This window comes from Peromyscus leucopus, chromosome 9, assembly GCF_004664715.2.
Source record: "Peromyscus leucopus breed LL Stock chromosome 9, UCI_PerLeu_2.1, whole genome shotgun sequence".
Taxonomy (NCBI): domain Eukaryota; kingdom Metazoa; phylum Chordata; class Mammalia; order Rodentia; family Cricetidae; genus Peromyscus; species Peromyscus leucopus.
The window spans coordinates 21,016,309-21,043,362 of record NC_051070.1 but is presented as its reverse complement, the minus strand read 5'-3'; the positions used below and the strand labels follow the sequence as shown (position 1 = coordinate 21,043,362).

General features: G+C 34.7%; 1 protein-coding gene across 13 annotated transcripts in view; it reads right to left on the bottom strand.

Annotated features, from left to right (window-relative positions):
- Positions 1-27,054, bottom strand: part of Mycbp2 (MYC binding protein 2) — a 249,377-nt gene that overhangs the window by 164,545 nt on the left and 57,778 nt on the right. For all 13 annotated transcript variants that reach the window (XM_028864803.2, XM_028864805.2, XM_028864804.2 and 10 more), the window contains exons 4-16: positions 26,564-26,717; positions 21,235-21,431; positions 20,242-20,484; positions 19,975-20,046; positions 18,089-18,185; positions 14,054-14,127; positions 13,788-13,926; positions 12,503-12,579; positions 11,515-11,719; positions 10,005-10,169; positions 7,635-7,793; positions 6,339-6,543; positions 209-354 (exon numbers count right to left, since the gene is read on the bottom strand). In XM_028864803.2, coding sequence (XP_028720636.1) covers positions 209-354; positions 6,339-6,543; positions 7,635-7,793; positions 10,005-10,169; positions 11,515-11,719; positions 12,503-12,579; positions 13,788-13,926; positions 14,054-14,127; positions 18,089-18,185; positions 19,975-20,046; positions 20,242-20,484; positions 21,235-21,431; positions 26,564-26,717 — 1,933 coding nt within the window. The remainder of the gene's footprint in view (positions 1-208; positions 355-6,338; positions 6,544-7,634; positions 7,794-10,004; positions 10,170-11,514; positions 11,720-12,502; positions 12,580-13,787; positions 13,927-14,053; positions 14,128-18,088; positions 18,186-19,974; positions 20,047-20,241; positions 20,485-21,234; positions 21,432-26,563; positions 26,718-27,054) is intronic.

Below are 27,054 nucleotides of genomic sequence, written 5' to 3'. Positions count from 1 at the left end.
AACAACTTCAAACTCAATTTTTTGTTGTAAGAATTCTTATCATAAAAAGAAAAAAAAAAGTATTCCACATGGTCATGTCAGTTACCAAAAGCAACACTGCATATATTAGCTATTACGTTAATTTTTGACATGTATATGACAGAAAATACTTAAACTATTAGAATTATTGAGTTGAGGGCAAGATAGTCAACATAATAAAGTAAATTACCTAAAAGGAGGTCTAAAGGTATCATTTCTTTCACTGCGTCAAGAATCCCTCTTTGTCTTGCCTCCTGACCATCCAACTCTCTTGCACAAGCCTTGCAACATCCACACACAGCACAGCCAGATTCTCCTGAACCACAACCACAGATCCTATGTAAAATAAACAAATAAAAAACAGGCTTACCTGAAATTATTCTAATCTTTGAACAGTACTTTCTATAACCATCCTTCCATTGATTTTAAAGAAAAGCAGGAATTTTTATAATTGAAGAATGTGTTGATTCTAATGAGTATAACTAATATATTTCTATATAAAATACACACAGATTCTACTTTGTCCCATTACCTATTAATAGACATTCTTCTACACGTTTTCCCAGTAAGTGCCAACAGTTTTAGCACTAAGAGTCAGGATGGGCTGGGGGCTAGGAAACATGAAAACTCTGTCTCCAGGGAAGTGAGGAGGGGTGTTGGCAACCTCTAGTGATCAGTCAGCTTACCAGCATCATAATAGGTCTCTACCTCCTCACTCTTGATAAACTATCATGTCCCATTTTTCTTTTCACTGTATCTAACTACCAATTCTTTCTATCTAACTGCTGCTTCTTTGTCACTTTCATACAACTTGAAAACCATATAACGTGTTTATTACAAAATAAAGACAAAAGTACTCCATGAAGTTGGCTAGGATGTCAGTGAAAGACGAATTTCTCGGTAATACTCTTCATAGACACAGAAATCATAGCTTTAATTATTCATAGTTGGTCCTTTAAAACTTTTAATAGCTCTGTCACATTCATGGGTAACAGATTTGTAAAGGTACAAGAGCAAGATTCATCTGCCAGTACAAATAACGTGGCTAAGTATCCTGTGAAACTGGGAAATTTGAAAAACAAGCATTACTGACAAGTTGGAAGATTCTGTACTTTACAATAATGAGTGTAATGTAAGATTCTCTACTGATTTTTCTATTGAAATTATTTTTAAAGTATCATTTATAATGCTGGTTCTTGAATTGCTCTGAAAGACTGAAGAATAGAGATTGCTTATTAACTCATTCTGAATTACATTGATATTTAACACAAAGACATTAAAGTGAATAAACAAAACAAAACACTACAGACCAATAATCTTCACAAAAATTAAGGCAAAAATATCCAACTAAATACTGGCAAGCCAAACTAAACACCACATTACAAGGATAATATACCATGACAGAGTGAAATAATGATGTGGGATATCCTTCTGTATGCTGAGAACATGTGCTGCTTTTCTAAATAGCATAGATGACAAAATATTTTCTTCAATTTTATCAAATACAAATAGACTAAATACTATAACAACAATTCTTGCTTGATAACTTCTTTGTTATATGTAATTTTGCTATGTTAAAGTCATAACCTTCCTATTTTGATTAGACAGAAAAGGGGAAACGATGTGAAATGTCCTTCTGTACACTGCAAATAAGTGTTGCTTCTATTGGTTGATGAATAAAGCTGCTTTGGCCTACGACAAGGCAGAATATAGCTAGAAAGGAAAGCCAAACAAAATATGGAGAAGAAAGGCAGAGTTAAGGAGATGCCATCCAGCTGCCCATGGAACAAGATGCCAACAGACTGGTAATGTTACGGCCACGTGATAAAATATAGATTAACAGAAATGGATTAATTTAAATTTTAAGAGCTAGTTAGTAATAAACCTGAGCCATCAGCCAAACATAACTAATATAAGCCTCTGAATGATTATTTTATAAGTGCCGGTGGAACCAGACAGGATACAAAAAAGCTTGCAGCTACAAGATTCATTCCTGGAATGCAGTATTGGAAAATTAATGTAATATACCACACTAACAGTATCAAAGGGGGAAATACCTAATTTTCTTTATCTGTACAAATAAATATTTAACAAAATTCAACATAATTTCATTATTTAAGGAATTCAAGAAACTAAGAACAGAAGAAAACTACTTCAACACCCTCAAAACCACGTATGAAAATGTGTGATAAAAATTACACTCAATGAAAGATGATAGGCTTTTCCTTTAAGACTAGAAACAAAACAGGGACTCCCATTTGATTAATCTATTCAATATAATATAGCAGAGCTCTATAATATAGCCTGAGAAACAAATGGTGTTGGAAGACTGGATATCCATATATGACACAATAATGTACAAAAAACAATAGCTGCTAAGAAACATTTGATTATGGAAACTGCTAAATTAAACCAATATATATATTTTAAAAATGCTTAACTTCAAAATGGAAGTCAGACAATGTGTTGCATGGAGGAAGGGTTTGTTTCCATAGGAAATGAAAGGCTGTGGATTCCTTCTAGATTAATAGAGATCAGACTTGACCAGGAGAGACATCATGAGTATCTTGGCTACAGACATGGGGGAGGAAGCCAAAAAGATTACAGGACAGGTGAGGTATAAGCTGATCCCTAGACATGGGAACATCTCTGAGAAAAGATGAGACATGATAAGTCTTGTTGGCTAGAATCTTCAAGACTTAATATTATATGCTATCCTTTTATATGGATGGATAGAGATTTATATTCCAGTTTGATTATACAGTCCTAATGGACTTACAACATTGAAACATGCTTTTTATCTGCTCAAACATAAAACCAAAAATCATCTTTACCTGACATTCCATACTTTTGTTAATGCAGATATCTATGTTACCTTTGAAAGTCTGTGTTTTTGGAGCAAGGAGACTAGACAACAATGAAAATGGCTGGCCCAGGTGATCCAGCCTCTCAGAGTGCCTCTTCTGCAGTTTCTTCAGAGTTCTGCATCCAGAACAGCTTCAAGGCTGCTGGCTGAGATGGTCTAGCTTCACAGACTACTCCAGCCAGGACTTCAGATAAGCCTTATACTTTCCCATTGCAGAGACTGGATAACAAATATTACAGCTAACTCTCCCAGGGCTTGATCATTATCCCAATTTTCCCAGGGTCTCTCTCCTAAAGATGCCAGCACCCCCAGACACAAACTAGTCTAGAGAACATGATGCCTACATTCCCAAGAGTTGAGGTAGTTGGATTTTGGTCATTTGATGGGTTATAGATGTTTATCATTGTTTAGGGGGTTAGTTACAAGTTGTTATTGGTCAAGGTCAGGAAAGAAGCTAACCAAAGGAGTTAGATCTCTTTCTGAAGGAAAAAAGGGGGATATAGTATAAAAATGATGAGCTAAAAGGGTAGATTGTTGAGTCTACTTTTGAACAACCACTAGATATTTTATATTGGTATGAATTTTTGTATATTGATACAAAATTAAGGTTATTTTTGTTAGAACATACTGTACATATGTTTCTACTTTTTAAGGTATTGTACCTATGCAGCTAATTTAACAATGTAATGTAAATGTCTAGTCTTTGAAAGTTATTATTACAAACTATTCAGGATAATAAAGAAAAGAAATGCAGATTAGTAGTTAGTCACCTATCACAATCAAACCTGTCATTTGGTATGTTTTCAAGGTCAAACAGAGATATATTTTAGATAGACAGGGGCCTTCAAACACTTCAGAGATATATACAATATGAAATTTAAGATGTTTTAATAATATAAGGCTTTACATGACAATGAGACACATCTGCTCCTGGCAGCACCAAGCTGCTTCAGAATAGATGATAGGCATCAAAAACCTCCATATGGAGTTTGCTATCTTTGTGGCAAAACTTAGCCATGGAGCAAAAAAAAAACTGCCCTCATCTTGACTGCTGACAGCATTCTGTCCAAATTGGACAAGAAGGACACAAAAGAAAGTGACTGCCAAACTTTATCAAGACAAGGCAGGACAGTCCTTCAAAATTCCTGCTTCACAAAAAAGTTTGTCAGATTCTAGGGCTGTAGATCAAAGATGAATTCCCCAATATTACAGAGGAACCTTGGGGTGGCTGCCCAGGTAGCTAGCTGTTTGTCATTTCTTAGTTTTGAAAGTTGCATGCTCTGCACTTCCTATTTGGTCTCTGATGGAGATAGAAGACTAGATAGTTATAGTTTTACAATTTTCCTAGTTACCAAATTCATTAAAGAAACTTACATAAAAGATGTAAAATTTATAAGGTTGAGAAACAAAGGTTTAAGTTGTTTATCTAAGAAGATATTTTTAGGTCTAAAAAATAGTTTTAAGATAGTAATACAAGTTGTGATAGAAAATATTTTAGGTATAAAACTTTAAAGTCATCAAGGTAACATAGGTAATAGAATATTTTCTCTGAATATGCCAAATATAAATGGACTGATCATTGTGAATGTCATTCTTACCTGATAATTGTTCTTATTATACATAGTTTAAAATCTTTCCTTTTTTTATTTAAGCAAAACCAGGGAAACGTAGGGGAATAATCTTTTTGTAAACTGTGAAGAAGTGTCACTCTGGTTGGTTTAATAAAGAGCTGAATGACCAATAGTTAGGCAAGATTTCCAAGCACAAAGGATGCTAGGAAAAAGAGCAGAGTCACCAGCCAGATACAGAGGAAGCAAAAAAGCAACATTTGCCACACCAAGTTAAGGTAATAAAGCCACAAGGCTAAAAGTAAACTAATAGAAATGGGTTAATTTAAGTTAAAAGAGCAAGTTAGAAACAAGCCTAAGCTATCAGTCAGGCTTTCATAATTAATAATAAGTTTCCATGTGGTTATTTGGGACCTGGCAGGTGGGACAGAAAAATATGCCTATATATTATCTTTGCATTGACAATCGTATATAACCCTATCTTAGGGTTTCTATTGCTGTGATAAAATACCATGACCAAAAGCAAGTTGGAGAGGAAAGGGTTTATTTCAGCTTATAGTTTCATATCACAGTCCATCATGGAGGGAAGTCAGGTCAGGTATCTGGAGGTAGAAACTGATGCAGAGCCCATGGAGGAGTGCTGCTTACTGACTTGCTCTTCATTGGCTTGCTCAGGCTGCTTTGTTATATACCCTTAGGACCACTTGAACAGGTGTGGCACCACAGTAGATGGGATCCTTCCATATCAATCATTAATCAACACAATAGCCCACAGACAAGTCTACAGACCAATCTTATGAAAGCATTTTCTCAATTAAGAAGCCATCATTCCAGACATATAAAGGGGTTTTCCAAGTTGACAAAAGATTAACCAGGACAAACCCTTAAAACAAGAGTCTATAAGAAGATAGACAGACAGACAGATAGACAGACAGATAGATAGGCATGATGCAATTTTAGAGAGAGAATATGTATTTCTACTCAAGCAGCCTATATATTTGGTAATTCTACTTAGAAAATATCAATTACATTTGGCATTTAAAAGCTTAGAAAAATTACAAATAAGGCCTTAGAATTTAAAAAAAAATATGACCTAATTTTAAGTAATTGATTCAATGAATCAACCTGAAAGGAAGGCAAACTTAAAGATGACACAAATTAGAACTCAATGTTTCAGTGGTGTTGTTTGTTTTTACTCTTTTGGAGGGCCTGCCACCCAGCTCCCAAATAAATCACACACAGAGGATTATTCTTAACTATAAATTCTTAACTATAAATGCTCGGCCTTAACTTGGCTTATTTCTAGCCAGCTTTTCTTAACTTTAAATTATTCCATCTATCTTCTGTCTCTGTGCTTTTCCTTTTCTATTTCTGTATATCTTTCTTTGTTTCTTACTCCATGGCTTGCTATATAACTGGGTGGCTGGACCCTGGAGTACTCCTCCTTCTCTGACTATTTCTTTTTCCTCCCAGATTTCTCCTTTTATTTATCCTCTCTGCCTGTCAGCCCCACCTATTTCTCTCTCCTGCCTCAGTATTGAAAGTTCAGTTCTTTATTAGATCATCAGGTGTTTTAGACAGGCACAGTAACACTGCTTCACAGAATTAAACAAATGCAATATAAACAAAAGTAACACACCTTAAAATAATACTCTATAACATAGCGGAAAATAATTGTATCTATTATTAAGTTTAGGACTCAAAGTGTAGTTCAGTGGTAGAGCACTTCCCTGGCATTATGGTGAATCCATGGGTTTGAACCAAAGACACCACCACTCCACACACATATACATAAAAGGTAGGTATGTAAACTCTGAGATAATTTTGAAATACAAAAAACAAAGGGGGTGTGTGCTTATTCTCTTCAGTAGGAAATCTTGTCTTACCCTCCTGGAACTCTGTCGGGACGCCCACTGCTAACACAGCTGGCTCCATAGCCTGTGCAATCTCCACACACTGTGCATACCATGCACTGCTCCAGCTTCCACTTATGCATGCCTGGAGGGCACATCATGGACTTCTCATCTTTTTCATCTAGTTCTTCTTCCAGGTCTTCATCCATTGCTGTTGCCATATTTTCAACTCCAAATCCTGTTTGACAGATCAATTTATAATTTATGTGGATTATTTCCATGTCTGAAAACAGGTATTTTCCAATTTAAGAAAAAACATGAACCCTGCTGTAATCTAAGTGATTATGTATTTACTCACTTTATCTATTATTCCTCATCAAACTTATTCATTTATCTCTTATCTATAGCATATAACCTAAAGCACAGCCACTCAAGGTACCTATGTATAATCAAGAAATCAGCTCAGGGCTGCAGAGGGTAGCTAAGCCATTAAAAGGCTAGGCTCACATAGTTGAGCAAGTGTCCTTGTGGTATGGTAGAGCATCCGTTGGGTATATGCCCAAGAGTGGAATAACTGGGTCTTGAGATAGATTGATTCCCAACATTCTGGGAAACTGTCATACTGATTTCCAAAGTGGCTGTACAAGTTTGCACTCCCACCAGCAATGGAGGAGTGTTCCCTTGCTCCACATCCTCACCAACATGAGCTGTCACTTGTGTTTTTGACCTTAGCTATTCTGACAGGTGTAAGATGGAATCTCAAAGTCATTTTGATTTGTATATCCCTGATGGCTAAGAATGTTGAACATTTCTTTTAAGTGCTTCTCAGCCATTTGAGATTCCACTTTTGGTAGTATACATGATTAAACAAGGAGGGTAATATTTGTTGATAGGCTACTGTCAAAAAGAAAATGACAACAATTTGAAAAAAATCTGCTTTCCATGAACAATTTAGTCATCAAAAATGTGTTACCATTGATTTATGTATATTTTTACAAATATTAAACAGGTAGGAACATCACTTGTTCAAAAACAATATTATTTTATTTTTCCAGTGATAAACTTTTATTATCAAGGAAAAATTCAGGGGGTTTTAAATTTATATGAAATCAAAGATTCATTCACTTAAAAGTGTTTTTAATTGCTATGTATGTGAGTTTTGCCTGCATGTATAGAACCTGGGTCCTCTGAAAGAGCAGCAGGTGCTCTTTACTGTTGAGCCATCTCTTAGGCCTGGGTCATTCATTTTTGGAAGAGTAAGATTCTTTACTATATCCCAAAAAGCTAATGAAAAAACAACATATTTCTTGATAAAAATGAAACTCCTACCTTTCCCTCCTTGGTTCATAGCACCAGTGTCTCGTCCACATTGTCCTTTATTATTTACACCAAAAGTCCAAACCTCACCATTCTTCATTAAAACACAAGTGTGAGCTTTGCCCATTGCTACCTGAGTTACAAAATGGCCTTTTAAGTCAGACACCAAACCTAGAAAAAAGATACAAAATTAACAAAAACAATGAAAATATTTCTGTACCTAGAACAACTTTAATGCAGAAGTCATTTCCTTGAGAAAAATAATTCATGGAAATGGGAAACAAAAGACCTAACTACAGGTAGAAAACCATCAAATTAAAAACAAAAACAACAACAACAAAAAAAAACCATTAAATGTAGTTGGGACAAATATCTCCTGTAGGATTATTTCCAGCTAACTTCTCCTGCCTGCTTGCGCTACCTTTGAACAGTACTCAGAAGGGCCAGCCCCTCTCAAATTTCTACTACAGGCACAAATAAGTCATGAACCTTACCCGCTTAGACTGCTTCAGCAACAAAATTAGTAAAACACTCACAATAGTACAATCAAACAGTGTTTTTATAAAACCTGTAGTTTTACAAAACAGTACCAGCACTTACTGTAAAATCACATTTGTTTATTTACTTGTTTCCTGTGAATGCACTCAAGTGCACATGTCTCCATGATGGGCACGGATAGGACAGAAGATAACTTGCAGAAGATGGTCCTCTCCTTTCATCACCTGAGTCCTGACCATTGACTCAGGCTGTTAAGCTTAACAACAATTGCCTTCTCATGGTGAATCCTCTCACCAGCCATCAAAAGAATGTTTTTGAACCCCTAATACTTTCTTCCACAAGCCACCCCATTATTTCCTTAACTTCCCTTATGTTACTTTCAGTATGCTTTTCACATCCATTTGCTACCATTAGTACTTACTATTTGCAAAAATTTTAAAAGTAAAAAAGCATGATTAACCTTATTAAGAACTAATAATAGTAACAACTAAAGAGTTAGTTTTCTAAGATATATTAAAAACATTTCCAAAAATTAAGGCAATTAGGTAAGTTGTAAAAATTCCTAATTTCAGTATGTAGCACACTTGAAAAAATATGTATAATAAGTATCTCATGGAACAAAGTTTGATACTAATACCAGATGATTATATGCTGAGCTCTTGCATGTTCTAGGTTCTGTGCAGAACATTTCTTAAATGTTCTTATAGAATTACAAAAATAAAATATGAAACAGATACTATCCTTCGCCTCTCTTTAAGGGAAGGGAAACAAAAAGAAAATTCTGAATGTTAAGTAAACGTTATCCAACTAAAAAAAACTAATAACAAATCTGACTGTCTAAAGTCACTGAACAATATCCACTTAAGTCTGTCATGAATAAATCTCTCTCCAACTGCAAAAGGGCAGGTAGACCTTTTCTGCTTCACCTAAACCCTTACACGTAAATCTTCAATTTCTATTAGCATTTTAGCATACAATGGTTATTCTGAGTATTATTTTAAAACTACTAATGTGCTATCCCAAAAGACTGACTCCCTCTAACAATTTTAGCCCACTGAGAATCTAAATATTAGCACATTAAGCACTTCTTTTACTTGGCAGTTCCAGTGAATAATTAACTGCTATAAATTTTCTACGTGCTGATTTCTCCAACCTTGGACAACCACTTAACTTTCCAGTAAAAAACTCCATTTATCCTGGCTTCCTTTTTATAGCAAAATTCAAAGGTATTACACATGGGTCTCATATAAAATCCCCCCAAGTGGGATGACTAATTCATTATACTCATTTCTAATTACTACGGGGGAAAAAAATCTAGCAACCAAATAGTATAAGGTTATACGATTAGAACTTGTAAATATAAAACTATCTAGCTACTTCCATCCCTCATATCCACCTCTTAAAATTTAGGTTTATCAGTCAGGCACTTTATAAACTGATAAATAATTCTTGAGCCTTTGTGCTAGGAATTATAGAATACAGTAATTAGCAAAGGAAATAATACTTTCCCGCTGTCTAAGTGAGGAGACAGATAATTCAATGATTTAAAATCAGCTTTATTATAAAAACTGACTGCTGATAGTGACTAACATTAACCCAAAGACACGTTACACAGCACTTCAATGTGAAGGGAAAGCTTTCCAGAGAAAAGAGCTAAGGGAAAATTTCCCCCAAGTTCATTACTAACTATGTGTGAAATGAACGTCTGACCTTCTAGTGACAAAATACAATGGAAAACATCTTCTCCAAAGTTTCAGTTGGAAGAAAAGTCCAAGTATGTAGTTAAAGCATATTACAAATGTTAATTTTCTAGACACATCTGTGTTACATCCAGTAATTCATATTGGAATCCTTTTTGCATAAAAGTGATATTTTTTAACTTACTTGAACTATCAGAATAAATAGCATCTTTCCCAAACATGTATAATTCTCCATCTTTAGAAAGAACAGAACTACTCCCATTATTGCAGGCTGTGTAGACCACAATCTTTCCTTCCATTTTAATGATCTTTTTAGGTTTATAGGGTTTTGACTGCCGTCTGCTCTTAGCTAAAAAGAACAAATAAAATGAATGTAAGGTATCTATATGCAAATAATAACAATGATTTATATATAAAACCAAAGAAAATGAACAATTTGTTTACCTTTTTGATACACTTCATTAAGTCTCATAAAGGCCAGGGCTTACCATCATGTAGATTATAATTAGGAATGTGCTAGCCTCATATGTCAATTAATATTTAGGTTATCATTGACAGTTCCTCTAGCACAGTGAAATTCCCAAAAGGAAACCCAGTTTGCAATAAACTTCTAGGAGTCTCAATCTCTAGATTACTTTTATATTATCCACACAACTACAACAACACACATACCGCCCTAGCCCCCTCCCCAACATACACTTATATCACCTTCTTTTTAATCTCTCTTTAAAATTAATATGCAGTTATAGTAGATCATGGAAACAAAGTTTCTTATTCATCTAATAGATATTAACTAGCTGTACCAAGTCAATGTGATTGTAAAGAAAGATGATACTCATATGAAAATGAACAAATAAATAGAAATATGGGTGATTTAAAAAGCCACCATTTTCAAAAATTCTAGCATCAAAATAAGTGAAAGATGGAAAACATCAACTAGCTGTTCATTTGGGTAATCAATCTCTTTCATGCTTTCAGAATAAAATTATATTGTTATGCTATAGTTTAAAATATCACCACAGTTTTCATATGACTTGATACTGATACACAGTCTCGTAACTAGTTTAAATGAATGTTCTCTAAATGTTCAGTTCCTAGAGGATGGTAATATATTCTGTGGCTTTTTAAAGGGCTAATCTCAGGGTAACTTTAATTTTCACTTAATTTTCCATTATATATTGACTTTCAAAAAACTAATCCCTGTAAGATGCTACACCAAGGAATATGATAAGTTATTTATTTAAGAGAGAAAAATTATGCTTTGAAGAAGGATCTAAACAGAAAAAATATTAGATCAAATTATATATTTTTTCATTGTAGAGCAAATGATTTCCTCATAGAGAAAGAATGCCGCAAACAATAATCCATAGCTAACATTTATAAACAAAGTTACATAATGTTTATCTTCCTTTTAAAATACATATTCCTTGCAAAGTTTTGGGTTTTTTAAGTAATCTACTAGAATAATTAGATGGAAAAAAATCACCAACCACCTATTCTCAGATGAACAGTCATGTATCCAGAAGATGAAAATTCACTCACAAGGACTGTAGAGTGAAACAACCACCTTTCCTTAGCGCATGCTTCACTGAAGCATATACACATGTCCCACATACACACAGGCTGCTGAGGCCAGTGCTACTGCAATGACTTCACACTAACATTCACTAAGTGCCAGCTCTCAGGTGACTTACTTGACTCGCCGTCTTCTCCTTTACTTGCAGATCCTGTAAAGAACACACTTCCATCCTCTGCAACTAAAAGGGCATGCGAACCATCATGTCCAACAGAGAAGTGCACTATCTTGGGAGATTTAGTAATTGGTAGCTCAACCCATTTTCCTGCTGAAGGACCACCTTGTTTAATTCCAAGACTCTGGTACTTGCCAGTATAATATATCTTATATATTAAAAAAAAGAAAAGAAGAACAAATATTAGAATTTTTTTGGAATGGTGCACCAGGTTTCACAAGAAACTAAAAGTTTCCATATTTCATTGAAAGGCAAAAATAACAAAAACTTGGCAGTTTTTGTACTATTCAAATTTCATCACCTGAAGGAGACAGAAACTGATCAACTCAAGTTTACTTTTTATATGAACAGTTATAATTTTTACAATTTTCATATTTATATTTCCATGATAATAATCATAGGAGGAAATTCATAAAATTTGTTATTAACTTCCAAATTTATAAAAAGCTACATGTAAATATATGCTTGATAATTTCTATTTTCAGAATTCCCTTAGTTATCATATGTTCTCTTCACATTTATTACACAAAAAAGAAACTTCAATCTATACAGGCTAACCTATCAAATAAAGTTAATTAAACATGCTTCTCTGTTATCTAAATTATATATTGTATTTGTTTTGGACATTAGAACATTTAGAAATTTGTGATATCTCATATCAGAATAAACACAAAACACAAATTTAAACTAACTAAAAAATTAAATGAATCCATAATTAAATACTTGCAAAAATATAACTTTTAAAAAAGTTTACAAATTTTTAGGGCCTTAAATGATACTATTCTTACATAATGTTATTTTCAACATAAGATTCACCATGTAAAAGAACTACAACAACATTTAAATGTATAAATTGTCTGAATTATATAACAATTTGTACTGTCTCTTCTAGCAGAAAAAGTTAATTTTTGAAACAAAATAAGTAATTTACCTTTCCATTTGCTGTTTTCATTAGTGCAAACTCTCGTCCTGCACCAAGTATTGCTGACTCCTCATCAAATCCTGTGCCTTCAAGAAAACAATACTATTAAATAGGACTGCATTTTTAACATACGTAATTCTAAATACAACATGCACTCTATCAAATAATATCAGTTAATTCAATTAGAACTGTCTGGACATGGTGGCACACTTAAGTTCAGGCTGGAGGACACTAGCTTGGGAACATGATGGGCTACCTAGAAACACTGTCAGAAAATGAAATGAAACAAAACAAAACAGAGTAAATATCAGTTCCTAGAGATACCATAACAGGCCCACAACCTCAAAAAAAAAAAAAAAAAAGATAAAAGTTCTAATCTTGATGTATTTTAAATTACTACCAAACAACACTTTATAACAAAACATTCATAAGTCAATGTCAACAGTAGTCATTGAATTAAGGTGTAAAAATACATTTTTATTAAGCATAACTGGTAATGAACATCATAAAATGTATATATTTTATATCATTTGCTCTTCATAACTATACTACCCATTGTTTAAATTAACAAATATAAAGCTTAGGAGTTAGTTCATCTAAAACCTAAAGCTCTCTGTGATTGAATTAAAATATGAAGATATCTGGATACAAACTTTCAGATTCTCTGTCCTGTGCTTTTTTATAGAAGAAAATTTCCTAACTTTAAAAATATGTGTATATACATAAGTATATTTTCAAACTATAAATTAAAATTTTTTATACAGTATATTTTATGATGTTTGGCCAGTCATGCAAGCAACCAATGATTCTGTAAACTTTTAAAATGGGAAGTTTTAGCTCAATTTGGCAGTTTTCCCATGGAAGGGATGATACACAAAAATCCTATACAATTAAAATATGTGAGATAAAAAAACTACTGGCAAGATTAGTAAACTCTCAAAGATAAAAACATCAAAAGTCAGATCTTATATAGATTCCCCTAAGTTACAAAACTGCACTAATAAATCTTCAGTGGTATTAAATTAAAGACACCAAGCATTTTCCATTCATATCCTTAATAAATATGTTTATTTTGCCCTATTCAAACTGATAGTTGGAAAGTATTATTAGCCACTTTTCTAAACACTTTCTATTACCTTGTCTGTTTACAGGCTGTATTTCCTAGTTACTTCTATATAGTAATTAAAAATTTTGTTTTATAGTAATAGACACAGTAGCTACTAAATTATGAGCTGCATTGCTGAAAACGAAGAGATTTTAAAAGTAAAAAGAAAGACTTGTTTTGTCATCTTACTTATTATATGCAAATCCTTTTCCAAATCAAACAGTGATATTCCACAGGCATGTAAGCATTTCCTGGCCAGTTTAAGCTGTAATTCTTGTTGCAGTACAGGTTCAGTGCTTGTGGCAAATATTCTGACAACAAAGCCATCCTTCAAAGAAAAAATTCGGGATTTTTATATTGCATAAATCAGTCTTCAGGTACTCAATAAAAACCAAGTAATTTAAAAAAAAAAGTAGTTTCATTTACAAGAGCTACTGATGATTGCAAGCACTTACATCTCTTGAAGCAGCTATCTGGTTTATATACTCTCCATCAGTAAATAAAATATTTTGACCTTCAGTGTGGCAATCTATACAAAGTAAAGAAAAAGTAATTACATTAAACAATAAATAAGCAACTCACGAAATGATTTTACTCCTCTGTTGAAGTCAGAATGAGAGTTCTTCACACAATAAGAATACACTTACACTCAAAAGGAGACTTTTTAAAAATAAGAATTACAAATTAAGAAAAAATAAACAATACTAAGAGTTCTGGTCACATGTTGTGCTTACATTTATAAAGCTTGCATAATCAAGGATCTGAGAGCCCACCTAATTTCAAAATGAATTAGTATCAGATACAGTCTGAAAGTTGAACATGCACCATGATAAACAAACAATGTTGGTTATGATCATTTCAATATAATCACATGCAATTTAGGCAACACTATCATCAGACATACACTTCAGTCATTAGTGTCACAGAGAAATACAGATAGATCTAAAGCTTCTGTATTTGAAGTCTATGGTGTCCAACTGCAGATATCCCTTGCTTTACAAAATAAATGTCAAAACTACTTATATATTTCCCATGTAGAAAGTCAATGTCTATTCCATCATATTTAGTATTTATAATGTTCTAGACTTTCTAACCATTTATCCTTCTCAGATCCAACAACTCAATTCTTTTTTTCTCAAACCAGCCAAATATCTCAGCTACCACCCATATTTGCCAGCATTGAACATATCTCTGTAGAAGAGTGCACTGTATACTTTGATCAAAGTAATGTACAAGCTAGTTGTAACAAGGGATACCAGTATCACAGAAGGACCCTGGAACATGTGTTAGTGACTGCTGCTAAATAACACAAACTACAAGCAAAAATCAACATCTGTATGAATTGTATCCTATGAGAAAACAAGTATTCAACAGGCAATTATAAAAGCACACACATTTTCTACAGTAACCATGGAGAACTAGGATGAACCTCTCCATTAATCACAATACAAAAAAGAAAATTCATTTCTAGTTCAACCTGAATCAACAAAACATAAAACTCTGGTTTTTTTTTTTGAATACAGCAATGGAGCCCACCCAAATATGCTTGATCTTTGCCCAAGAGCTTCATACTAGCATACTTCCTTATTATAAATATGCAAAACACAGGCAGACCCTTACCAAATAGAGAATTCAGTGATCACAAACTGGAAATAGAAACTGGGAGACAAGGCCCACTGGTAGCCCAAGAGACTTGGTAATCAAAGAGAGGAGAAATCGAAAGAAAGAGTTCCTAGTCCACTGTACAGAATACAAAGAGGCGCAAGAAAGATGCTTCTCAAGCTCTAAGCAGTAAGATTTTAAACTAAAAAGCAAAGAAGAAAAACTCATTATAATTTCAGATAAATGCAGGGGTGAGGGAGTGAAGTGGCGTAAGAAGAGGAGCAAAAAAGCCTCATATTCTGAGCAACCTGTCACCAGACGTGGACAGTAAATGACATAAGAACACAACCTGAAAGTAAATAGAAATAGAAAGAATAAAATGACATTCGACAAGGGTGTTCATCCATACTGTAGTGAAATAAGACTAATTAGACCATGAAACTGAATGAATTACCAATTTATGTTCATTTTAAACATGGCATTCATGAATACCTATAAATCTGACAGTTTACTACTATTCTTCTTGATGGAAAGGCTAGAGAGAAGAGTTGTCCCTTCCCAGGGAAAAAGCAAATGGTTGTGTTGAAGAAAATGTGATCCATGCCAAAGTATTGACAAATGACAAACACGCTTCTTCAGGCTTGAGTCAATGCCGAGTCTTCTTGTCACGTCATATCAAGTTTTTCTCTTTATCCTTTCTTTATCTATTGTGGAATATTTTAAGATAGCATCTTCAGAAATATATCAAGCAACATCTGCAAGCTTGGAAGACACACAATATGGGACTATCCTCCCAAAGTTTGATTTGTTCTTCACTGTGGGCACAGCATATATTTATGAAACACAGAAAGCCACACTTGTATGGTTAAAATTTGCATTTATGTTCAATGATGCAGAACTTAAACTGAATAAAATCATTAACAAATCATTTTTAAATATGGTGAATAAAAAAACACCTTTAGGTAGATATTTTTTAATTCTCTTTTCAGTTACAGCATTTATGAATGAGGTGGACAGAAATTACTCTTTTGTATCCATCTATGTGAAGAATAGGTTTTGTCAATAAAGAAATTTTCTTCTATGACATCATCCAAAAATGAATGGTACAGAGGCAGAGAGAAAGATGATCTTCCCATTGTAATTTTTGTACCAAAAGAAAAAGAAAATCGAAAAAGAAAACTGGAAGACTCCCATTTCAATATATATTAATCAGTAAAACATAATTTATAAAATTAAAATAATGCTGCAAAAGCCTAAAGACCTGGAAACATATTCAGTAATAAGTTAAAGGGTAAGTTCAACAAAAGCATTATGTAGAATATGATCATTTTTATAACTATGTACATATGCTTATAGGAGTTCTCTGGAAGTACAGATGTTATTATTAAAAAATATTTTTAGATCAGCCAGGCATGGTAGCACATGCCTTTAATCCCAGCACTCAGGAGGCAGAGACAGGTGGATCTCAATGAATTCGAGGCCAGCCTGGTCCACACAGTATGCTTCAGGCCAGGCCCGTCAGAGCTGCATAGTTGAGACCTTGTCTCCAAAAAAAAAAAAAAAAAAGAAAGAAAGAAAGAAAGAAGAAAGAAGGGAAGAAGGGAGGGAGGGAGGGAGAAGGAAGGAAAGAAGACTTTTTTAAATCAGAAGGTGGAAGAGGAGAACAATACAGGGAAACTGGAACTGGGGTGGAAATAGAGTGAAAGTATATGACATACATTTATAAACACGTCCTAATGAGACCCATTGTTTTGTATAACAAACATATGTTGATACTTAACATTTCTAAAGCTGTTAATATTAAACAAAGATACAGCTCAAGTCTTGGTTTTGGTTTTTTTGTTTGTTTGTTTTTTAAAGTAGATTCTGAAAAGAGTTGTTACAAGATGATTTTGTTAGGCCACCCATTTTCGAAAACTGTTCTGTTCTGACATGGTCATGAAATGATTCATTTGTTCTACGGTGGTGTCTATATACTACTTTGGGAAAATACAGTAATAGAAAAGCTTAAATTGTTTTCTAATGTAGCTATAAGAATACTTTAATACTTGACAAGCAGGTAATGAGCAGTTATCTCTCTCAATGTGGTGTGTGTGTGTGTGTGTGTGTGTGTGTGTGTGTGTGTGTGTGTGTTTTCATAAATCTCACTTTTTTAAGAGATCAAATGCTTAGGAGTATTTGACTGTATGTCATGAGATTACTAACAAACACACTAAATATTTAAGATTTTAATGTGATCAGCTTAGAAAGCAGCAATGGTATAAACAAATTTAAAGACTTTACCACTGAGAATACTTATGCATTTACCTAGTATTACAGAAAATCTGGAACTAATGACTCAGAATTCAGGCAGCCTGTTGCACCATGGCAGAATGAACTATGCCCAAAGTCTTGGTATCAGAGTTTTAGTGAAAAGTGTGCAGAATAGAATGTTAACAATTTCCTGACCATCTTAAGCACTATCACTGGGAAGTCCTCTAAGACAGAGAAAAACTCTAGTGCAATGGTAAGGTGATAAATAACCAGAATTTCTCTTGTACTGGGCAAGTTGAGAGTTAAAGTTGGGGTTCTAGTCAAAGCAACAAAATAATATTACTTGTTAACTGAGCAAATAAAAAGTCTCTATGGGTAAGGGCAAGTGTTAAAGCCAGTACATGAGTGTAAATTCAGAAATAAATATTAAACTCATTGTACTTTTTTCTGATGTCTAGTACCTGCGTATGTATTCATTTATTGTAGGTTATAAAATGGTTTAAATGTCACAATATTTAAAAATTCATTTTTAATCAGGGTTATTCTTTGCTAATTACCATTAAATGTTTAAACATACTAATACACATGTTTCCTAAAACTACTTCTGAAGAAAAATATGACTAGTTAAAACATACCTGGTAATACTACAGTACCATCTTGTTCCAGTGTTTCAGGGCTTATTCTTATGGCTGTCATACTGTGGTTATTCACATCTCGATATAATAAATAACCCTGATAATAAAAAAATTTTATGATATATACATAAATTTTTAAGATATGTTTTCATTACTAAGAGAAAAAGCAGCTGTTATGTTCCTGTATTATATTTTGTTGATGTACAATAAATCAATAATACTATATAAAGTATATAAAAGATTAAATTTAAGAACAGGCATCTACTTTAGATGGAGGGCAATTGAGGAAGAACTTAAGGTCAACCTCTGGCCTGCACATGCACATGCCACATGCATACACTCCCATATACCACATATACAGGCATGTGCACACGCACACCCACACAAAATAAACTCCAACTCTTAGAACTAATATATTGTCCATGACATCATTTCCTAGATAAAACATAAGTATAAATTGATGAGATATTTTTAAGCACACTGAGTTTTAAAAGACAATTACTTTAATATTTAAATTTTCATAATACCTCAATAATAAACTTAGCAGGATAATTCTTTACATATGTGGTGATTTGAATGAGAATGGCCCCCAGAAGCTCATGTTTGGATGCCTGGTCTCTAGTTGTGGAACTGTTTGGTAAGGATTAGTAGATGTGTCCTTGTTGGAGGTGGTGTGTCACTGGGGGTAGGCTTTGAATTTTTAAAAGCCCACATCAATGCCCTTAAGTGTGTGCTCTTGTGCTTTCTCTCTCTCTCTCTCTCTCTCTCTCTCTCTCTCTCTCTCTCTTCTTTCTCACTGTCTCTCACTCTGTCTCTCCCTCCCTCTCTCTAGCTTCCTTCACTCCCTTCTCCCTCCTTTCTCCTCATCTTGTTCTCACTCTCACTGTTTCTGCCTCCAACTTGAGGATCATATGTGAATCCTTAGCTATTGCTCCAGCACCATTTCTGCCAGCCACCACACTGTCCACCATGATTGCCAAGTACTAGCCCTCTGAAACTGTAAGGAAACCCCTAATTAAATGTTTTCCTTTATAAGTTTCCTTGGCCATAGTGTCTATTCACAGCAACTGAACAGAAACTAAGACAACATAACAATTTCTTAAGTTTTCAAAGTACTTTCAAATTCCTGTTACCATTTCATGCTGACAACAGATCCTATTAGTTCAAGAAGCCATGATGTGTAGGGAAATCTTTACTATTTATCCTTCCCAAAGGGAACCTGTGCTCTGTCTTACAGACAGGGAAACAACAGAATATGTATTTCTGACTCTTTCTTTCCATCTTTCATTTACTTTTCTTGATGAGAGGAGAGTGACTGTATCTGATGCTGAAATAGTAAGAGCACACTGTGTTGATTGCAGATGAGATCACAGCATTCAAAAAGCACCACAGATAGGGTTTACTGTTTTCATTGTTCTATGAGTTTTTGTACGCATGTCTAGGTCTGTCCCCTGGGGTAGGCCAAAAGTGTTTCCTAGAAGGAACAGGATCTACACATAGAATGGAAGAGTTTATGGAGTCCTAATTTGGTCTCAGGTCACTTATTCATTTTCAATTCAGATTTGCTAATGAAAAAGGTGGTCTTTGATTCTTATCCCCAGATTTGCTTAAAGGAGCGCTCCAAAGAAGATAATTTCAATCTCCCTTTAAAGGTAAATAACAGAGCTAAGTAAACTGACTTGCCATAAGTCACTCAGCTACTAAGGCAGAGTCAGACTTGCAGCTGTACCACCTATGATTCTGAGTCCACATTCTTCACCCTGCTCTGTACTGTTACCTAGCCATATTACTAAAAATACACCATTCCTGTATAAATTCATTCAATGAGCATGAGCCATATGGTTTAAAAGGCAAGATAATTTCATTTATTGAGAACATTCTCCTACCTGGGCATACCCTAACCAGGACTTTTTTTCTTTTCTGTTTCTGATACGGGATGTAGAATTATATATATGGCCCTGTAAAATAAGAAAAATTTGTTTATGAACAGAGTAATAAAATTATGAGTAATATTTAATGTATATACTTGAATTATAATTTTCAGGTAAGAATTAAAATTAGACAGTACTAAAGGGATTAGAAACAGGACATAACTCAATTACTGAGATACAGTTATTAATGTTATAATGAAAAACTGGATGGAATCATATTACCCTAACTGTTCCACTGTATCCAGAGCCTATTTTATATAATCCATCCTTGCATAACAGATAAAGAAAAAATCCATCATTCTGAAGCAAACATTGGTCATCTTCATCAACAGCTATTTCTTTTAATGGCCATTTGTGCATCAGAGCTGCTTTCTTAATGCCATTACTGAACCAGTCCTGGATTTGAATCTTTCCAACCAAAACTGCCTGTACACTCCTCTGTAGTGAATTTAGTATCATTGGCACCTATTCAAAAGAGAAGAAATGAAAAGACACTAAATTGTTTACAAACACAAAACAGGCAAAACAGACATATTATTTATGGTAAAGTAAGTCATAAAGACTGGCTGATGCTAGGCAGGCTTGCAAAGGTACAAACTGAAAGTTCATCTATAAGAAGTAAACCTCAAGCAAACTGGACTTCCTTAAGGACTCTGTTACTCATTTGTATAAAATCTTGGTTAGTACGGTTTATTTTCCGTCTTTATGATCTATCATTACTTTGTGAAATGCAGACCATGGTAAAATATTGTTTTATTATATACTACCTTATTATTACAGAGATTCACAGTTCTTATTTTCTCTTTCTCTGCTGTATTCTGTATAATTTCCTTCTCTTTTATCTTTAGCTCACTATTTGTATATTCAACCATACTACCATTATTTAAACCGCCTTCAATTTTCAATTGTAGTTATTTGATATTTTACCTCCTTGAGCTCAATTTAATTTTTTTCCTAGTGTGACTACTTCTTATATTGTACTCATTAATCATAGTTTAAATATTTGGAGCTTTTGCCAAAATGCGTTTGTTATTTTTATGATACTGAACTAGACACACATATGGCTTCAATCAAATGATGTGCATTATTTGTACATCAACCACAGAGATCAAAAGACTATATAATTTAAAAAGGCAGAGAATTTCTACTGACAGAATGAAGAAAAGCGCAACTTGGCATCTTCTAAATTTCTTCACAGCTAAAAATATGAAATACCTGAATAGTTTGGCAAGCATGACTACCATTGTTGGTTAGTATAGCAGAGATGGCCTGGAGTGTCCTTCCTGTCTCTCCCCAAGAAGCCACCAGACTGAAGAGGCAAGCACAGGAGAGTGCTGTGAGGGACTGCCCTGCGCTGTCATTCATCCCAGTGCTCCGCACAGTAATCTCCAAAAGGAGCTGGAAGAGAGACTCTGTGGACAAAACACAGTTCAGTTACAGTCATCTGAGTTGAAGTGCATTAAAGACGCATACTTATTACATCTTGTTTCACTATATATAAATTTACAGCACCTAGGACTCTTACTTTGCACTAGTTTTTGTTTAGTTAACCCCCTTCAAAATTAAAGCATTTATATAACAAGGGATCAAAAAACATTTAGTTCTACCCTTTACTTTCATACTTGAAGTAATAAAATTTGTCTAAGGTCATATAAAATAATCTTGCCTATACAAGAAACTCACCCTTAAAGTGATAGCTTATCCTTTAACAACCTTGTCCTTCAAGTAAAGACTACTCACAGTACCTTCAGGGTAGAAAGAGTATGCACTTCTATTTGGACCACATGGGCATATTTATGAAGCAATAAGAAAAACGCTCTAATTGTAATATAAACCTTTATAATTAACATAATAACATCTCACAGTAATAGAGGGGAACATAATTCATTTCTCTTAAAGAATCTCCAAGGTCACAGGACAAATATCTTCCTCCTTTAATGGGTCATGCAGCTGGGACACAGACAGATGGAAAGAGTTTCCCTGATTCACAGCTCCTTAGTGACAAAGGTAACAAGAGAACACACCAAGTCACCTCAGCGCCAGCCGAGACAGAATCAAATGCTGCCTGGGCATTTCTGCAGCAGAAGGGAAAGGGGAACTGAGACTCTTAGAAGGGGAAATAAAGAGAGTGAAAAGACAAGTCAGACTGAAAGAAAACCCTGGAAGGACAGAGGAGCAGGAAGGAAGAAAGCAAGAGAAAGAATTGATACTTTGCAATTCTCTGAAAACTGGAAGATTTTTGTGATTCATTCAGTAATTCAAAGAAACTTTCAATTCTTTACCTTCCTAATCCCAAATGAAGCTGTGTATTTTCTTCCCAATTAATTCTTCAATTTTCTTTATTTTACCACTATCATCCCAATCGATGGTATTTACTACCAGTGATTAACTAAGCTACCATAAAAAAATGGTTCATAAGTCAACTTTTACCATTCCTTTTCATCCACTTAGAGTCATAGAATTTTCAATCCAAAAGTCTAGTTTTCTGCTTAAAATACACTCACTCTTTTGTTGATTCTGTCCTCTCTCCTTCGTCCCCTTTGTGATTTTTTTTGCCCTGTTCCTTCTTTGTCTTTCTTACCTCTCACTTCCTGTCTTTCCCTTTCACTGTTATCATTTCCTCGTTGCCTTCTCGAACTGCCCCGCACACCCTCCCTCCACTCACCATGTTTCAGCTCTTCAATCTTTCAGTTATATTCCAGCCTTAAGACTCTCTCTCCAGTCATTCTTTCCCATCTCAGAGCCTTACTGGACACTGTTCTCTCTGCCTTGGATACTTACAATCTGGTTCATTCCTTCTCATTCATTCTTCAAATTACTGATGTCATAGCTTTAGAGTAGTGACCTTCAGAGTTCTACTATCTCCATGCTATCTGTCCACATTTGTAATTATATACATGTCCAATCACTTGGTAGCAATATCAGCAACAAAGGTAACAGTGTAATTCTTTATTTTTTAAAAAATATTTTCTTAATACCAAGCTGTGGTAGTTTGAACAAGAATGGCCTCCATAGGCTTATATATGTTAATGCCTGGCCCCCTTTTGTTGGAATTGTTTAGGAATGATTAGGAGGTGTGGCCTTGTTAGAGGGGGTGTGTCACTGGGGACAGGCTTTAGGTTTCCTGATACCATGCTCTGGGTCATGATGTTCATGGACTAACCCAAATAAACACTTTCCTTAGTCAGCTAAGGAAACACTTTCCTTAGTCAGAAAGTAACTAAGGCACAAGCACAGAAGATCCTATTACATTTAAACAAATACTTCAGCATATCTATTTTAATATTAAATTAAATAGAAAAACAGATATAAAAAATTCTCTTAATCCCATCCCTAGGTAAGGAGGTTTTGGCAATTGGTAGATGCTGGAGAGGAGAATTAGTTTTCTCCAGGGATGCAGCCTCTGATAGGGAGCCTCGGCTCCACTACATGGCCTACACCCATGCGCACACTGGCAACACTAGGTGGACTATGTGGGCTTTAAAAAACAAAGCACATGATCTGTAACTCTCTTTCTTTGTTGCATCTTTGTGTGGTTTGGGTATCAGGGTAACTGTAGCCTCATAAAAAGAATTTGGCAATGTTCCTTCTGTTTCTATGGTATGGAACAATTTGGAGAGTATTGGCATTAGCTCTTCTTTGAAGATCTGGTAGAATTCTGCACTGAAACCATCTGGTCCTGGGCTTTTTTTGGTTGGGAGATATTAATGACCTTTTCTATTTCCTTAGGGGTTATTGATCTATTTAAATAGTTTATCTAGTCTTGATTTAACTTTGGTATGGGGTATCCAGAAAATCATCCATTTCTTTCAGATTTTCCAATTTTGTGGAGTACAGGTTTTTGAAGTATGACCTGATGATTCTCTGGATTTCCTAGTTGTCTGTTGTTATGTCTCCCTTTTCATCTCTGATTTTGCTAATTTGGATGCTCCCTCGCTACTTTTTGGTTAATTTGAATAAGGGCTTTTCTATCTTGTTGATTTTCTCAAAGAACCAAATCTTTGTTTCATTGATTCTTTGTATTGTTCTCTTTGTTTCTATATTATTGATTTCAGCCCTCAATTTGATTAATTCCTGGCGTCTGTTTCTCCTGGGTGAGTTTGCTTCTTCTTGTCCTGGAGATTTCAGTTGTGCTGTTGATTCATTGGTATGGGATTGCTCCATCTTCTTTATGTGTGCATTTAGAGCTATGAATTTTCCTCTTAGCACTGCTTTCATGGTGTCCCATAAGTTTGGGAATGTTGTACATTCATATTCATTGAATTCTAAGAAATCTTTAATTTCTTTCTTTATTTCTTCCTTGACCCATTGGTGATTCAATTGGGCATTATTCAGTTTCCATGAGATTGTAGACTTTCTATAATTTTTGTTGTTGTTCAAGACTAACTTTAAGCCATGTGGTCTGATAAGACACAGGAGGTTATTTCAATTTTTTTGTATCTGTTGAGATTTGCTTTGTGACCAAGCATGTGGTCGATTTTGCTGAAAAGAAGGTATATTCTTATGTGTCAGGGTGGAATATTCTGTAGATATCTATTAAGTCTATTTGAGTCATAATGTCTGTTAGTTCCCTTATTTCTCTGTTTAGTTTCTGTCTGGTAAATCTGTCCATTGGTGAGAGTGGGGTGTTGAAGTCTGCTACTACTAGTATATGGGGTTTGATGTGCGATTAAGCTTTAGTAATGTTTCTTTTGTGAATGTCAGTGCCCTTGTATTTGGGGCATAAATAATCAGAATTGAGACTTCATCTTGTCTGGATATGGAAGACGGTTGTTTGGTTCGAACTGTTTGGGGGGCACCCAGGTAGGGGGATCAGGAGCTGTCCCTGGTCTATGGGCAGACTTCTGGAACCCGGTGCCTGTGGTGTGACACCTTACACAGCCTTGGTGCAGTGGGGAGGGGCTTGGACCTGCCTAGGCCCAGTGTGCTGGGCTCTGCTGATTCCTCATGGGAGACCTTGATTTGGGGGATGTGGGGATGCGGGGTGGCTTGGGAAAGAGGGCTGGGGGTTGGGGGGAGGGAGAAGGAGGGATCTGTGGATAGTATGTGGAGTGAGTAGAAAATTTCTTAATAAAGAAAAATGAAAGAAAAGAAAAAAAAAGCACATGAAGATGAAAGGAAAAAGTGGTGGTAGCAGCATGGAGCATAAGGTGTGGGGGTGGATTTATCAAATCACATTGAATACACAATATTACAGGAATATTGACACTACTGAACCACGAACCATCAAACTGATTCTTGACTTCTTGACGTGTGCTAACTTTTGTTTGGTAGCAGCAGTTAAGTGCCTGTAGCTTGGGAGAGAGGTATATACTGCCTTTAATTTTTTCAGGATATCTTCTCTTCTCCAATAAAATAAAACAAAGTTAAACACAAAAAACTAAATCATTATATGTAATCAAAGAAAGAAATATCTGACATATAATTAACTTTTCAAAATGTGGGTCTAATAAAATCCAAATAGTTAGGTAAGGCATAGTTATACATATCTATTAATCCTAATGGTTAGGAAGCCAGGGAAGGAGGAATGAAGTTCAAGGTCAATCTGGGCTACACAGCAAGGCTTAGTCTCAAAAAAAAAAACCAAAAAACAAAAACCCAACAAACCAACAAACAAAAAAACAGCCAAAAGAAAAGTGCAGTGAAGCCAGATACAGAGAACATGGAATCAAAATCTAATTCAGTCAACAATGTTGTCCCTGGGTCACCAGTAACAGTATCGCATAGAAATTTATTCAAAGTATCAATGTTTGGTCCCAGTTTAAACCTACTGAATGAGAAACCCCACACCTGGGTCACAGATGTCTTAGATACAAGTTAATGTTTGAGAATCATATCTCTATGGCTTTGGGGGTATTTTCCAATATTGTGGAAATAATCTAGAAAATTCCAGACTGACAGGATATCCGTGGTTTAGCATCAGAGAAAAACAATAAGCCAAGTAAAAGTTATACGTCACCTACATTTCTATCATAATTTGCACTAAGTTCCTATCTTTCTTAGACGGTTATATGCTGAGCATAGGTTCTTGACATGAAAATCAAGCAATGCTAAAACTTAAATATACTTAGAGAAAAGGAAGCATCTTTTTGTAATGAAACTTGCTGCTAAGTCAAAAGCTTGATGAATACACAAGAAATGTCCTCTCTTTAAAAATCAATTTTACTACTTGGGGTTTGTGACATTTATTGCGCACCCCCCTATATTTTAAATCCTCTAGAGTAACAAGTAAGTAGGAAAGGTGAGTATTTGCTATTTGGACACAGGGATTTAAGTTAAGAGGATTTTTAGGGTTTGGGTGTTATTCTGGGATTTCAAGAATTCATGTTTTGTTTCTCTCCTATTACAATAACCAAGAAGCAACTCTGCATAAACCAGAACTCTTTAGACTATAACTCTACTGAAACACAGCAAAATAACAGCCAAGTTAAATTCTTGCTTTTTCCATATCCAGTCAAATGCAGGCTTCATTTCTTGTTCTTATGCATGTTTCCTAAGAGATGTGGTTTAGTTTAAGTGTTTCACTCTAGGCATAAGCTCTTACCTAGGACCTCTGGTGGCTCTGATTGGAGGCCTTCTGGCTGTTGGCCTTGAAGCACATTCAGCAAGGCTTGGAGGCTCCTCAGACACAGGGATGGATGAGAAAATCGAGTCTCCTTGATCAGTTCGAAGACTTCACAAAGCCCGACCTCAATGATCTGTTTAATATGAAAATAAAAGTTCTAATATGTAAGTGAATAACACTTTCTATAGTCTAGTTTGTGCAAGTTATCTCAACACCAAATAAAAGGTTATGATGTTTAAATAGGAAAACAAAAAACAGCATTTTTTCCCCTAATTTAACATGATTTTGAAAACCATGTTATAAGCTAAGAACTAGTGACATTATTTCAAGATTGGTTTGAATACAGTGAAGTTATAACAAGACATGGTGAAAACACCTTGTAAACCTGAACTAAGGAGCAGATGGCATTCATGCAGAAGAAATAGGCTCTGTTAATTTAAAGTGCATTTGGTTGTATGCAAGTAACTGTG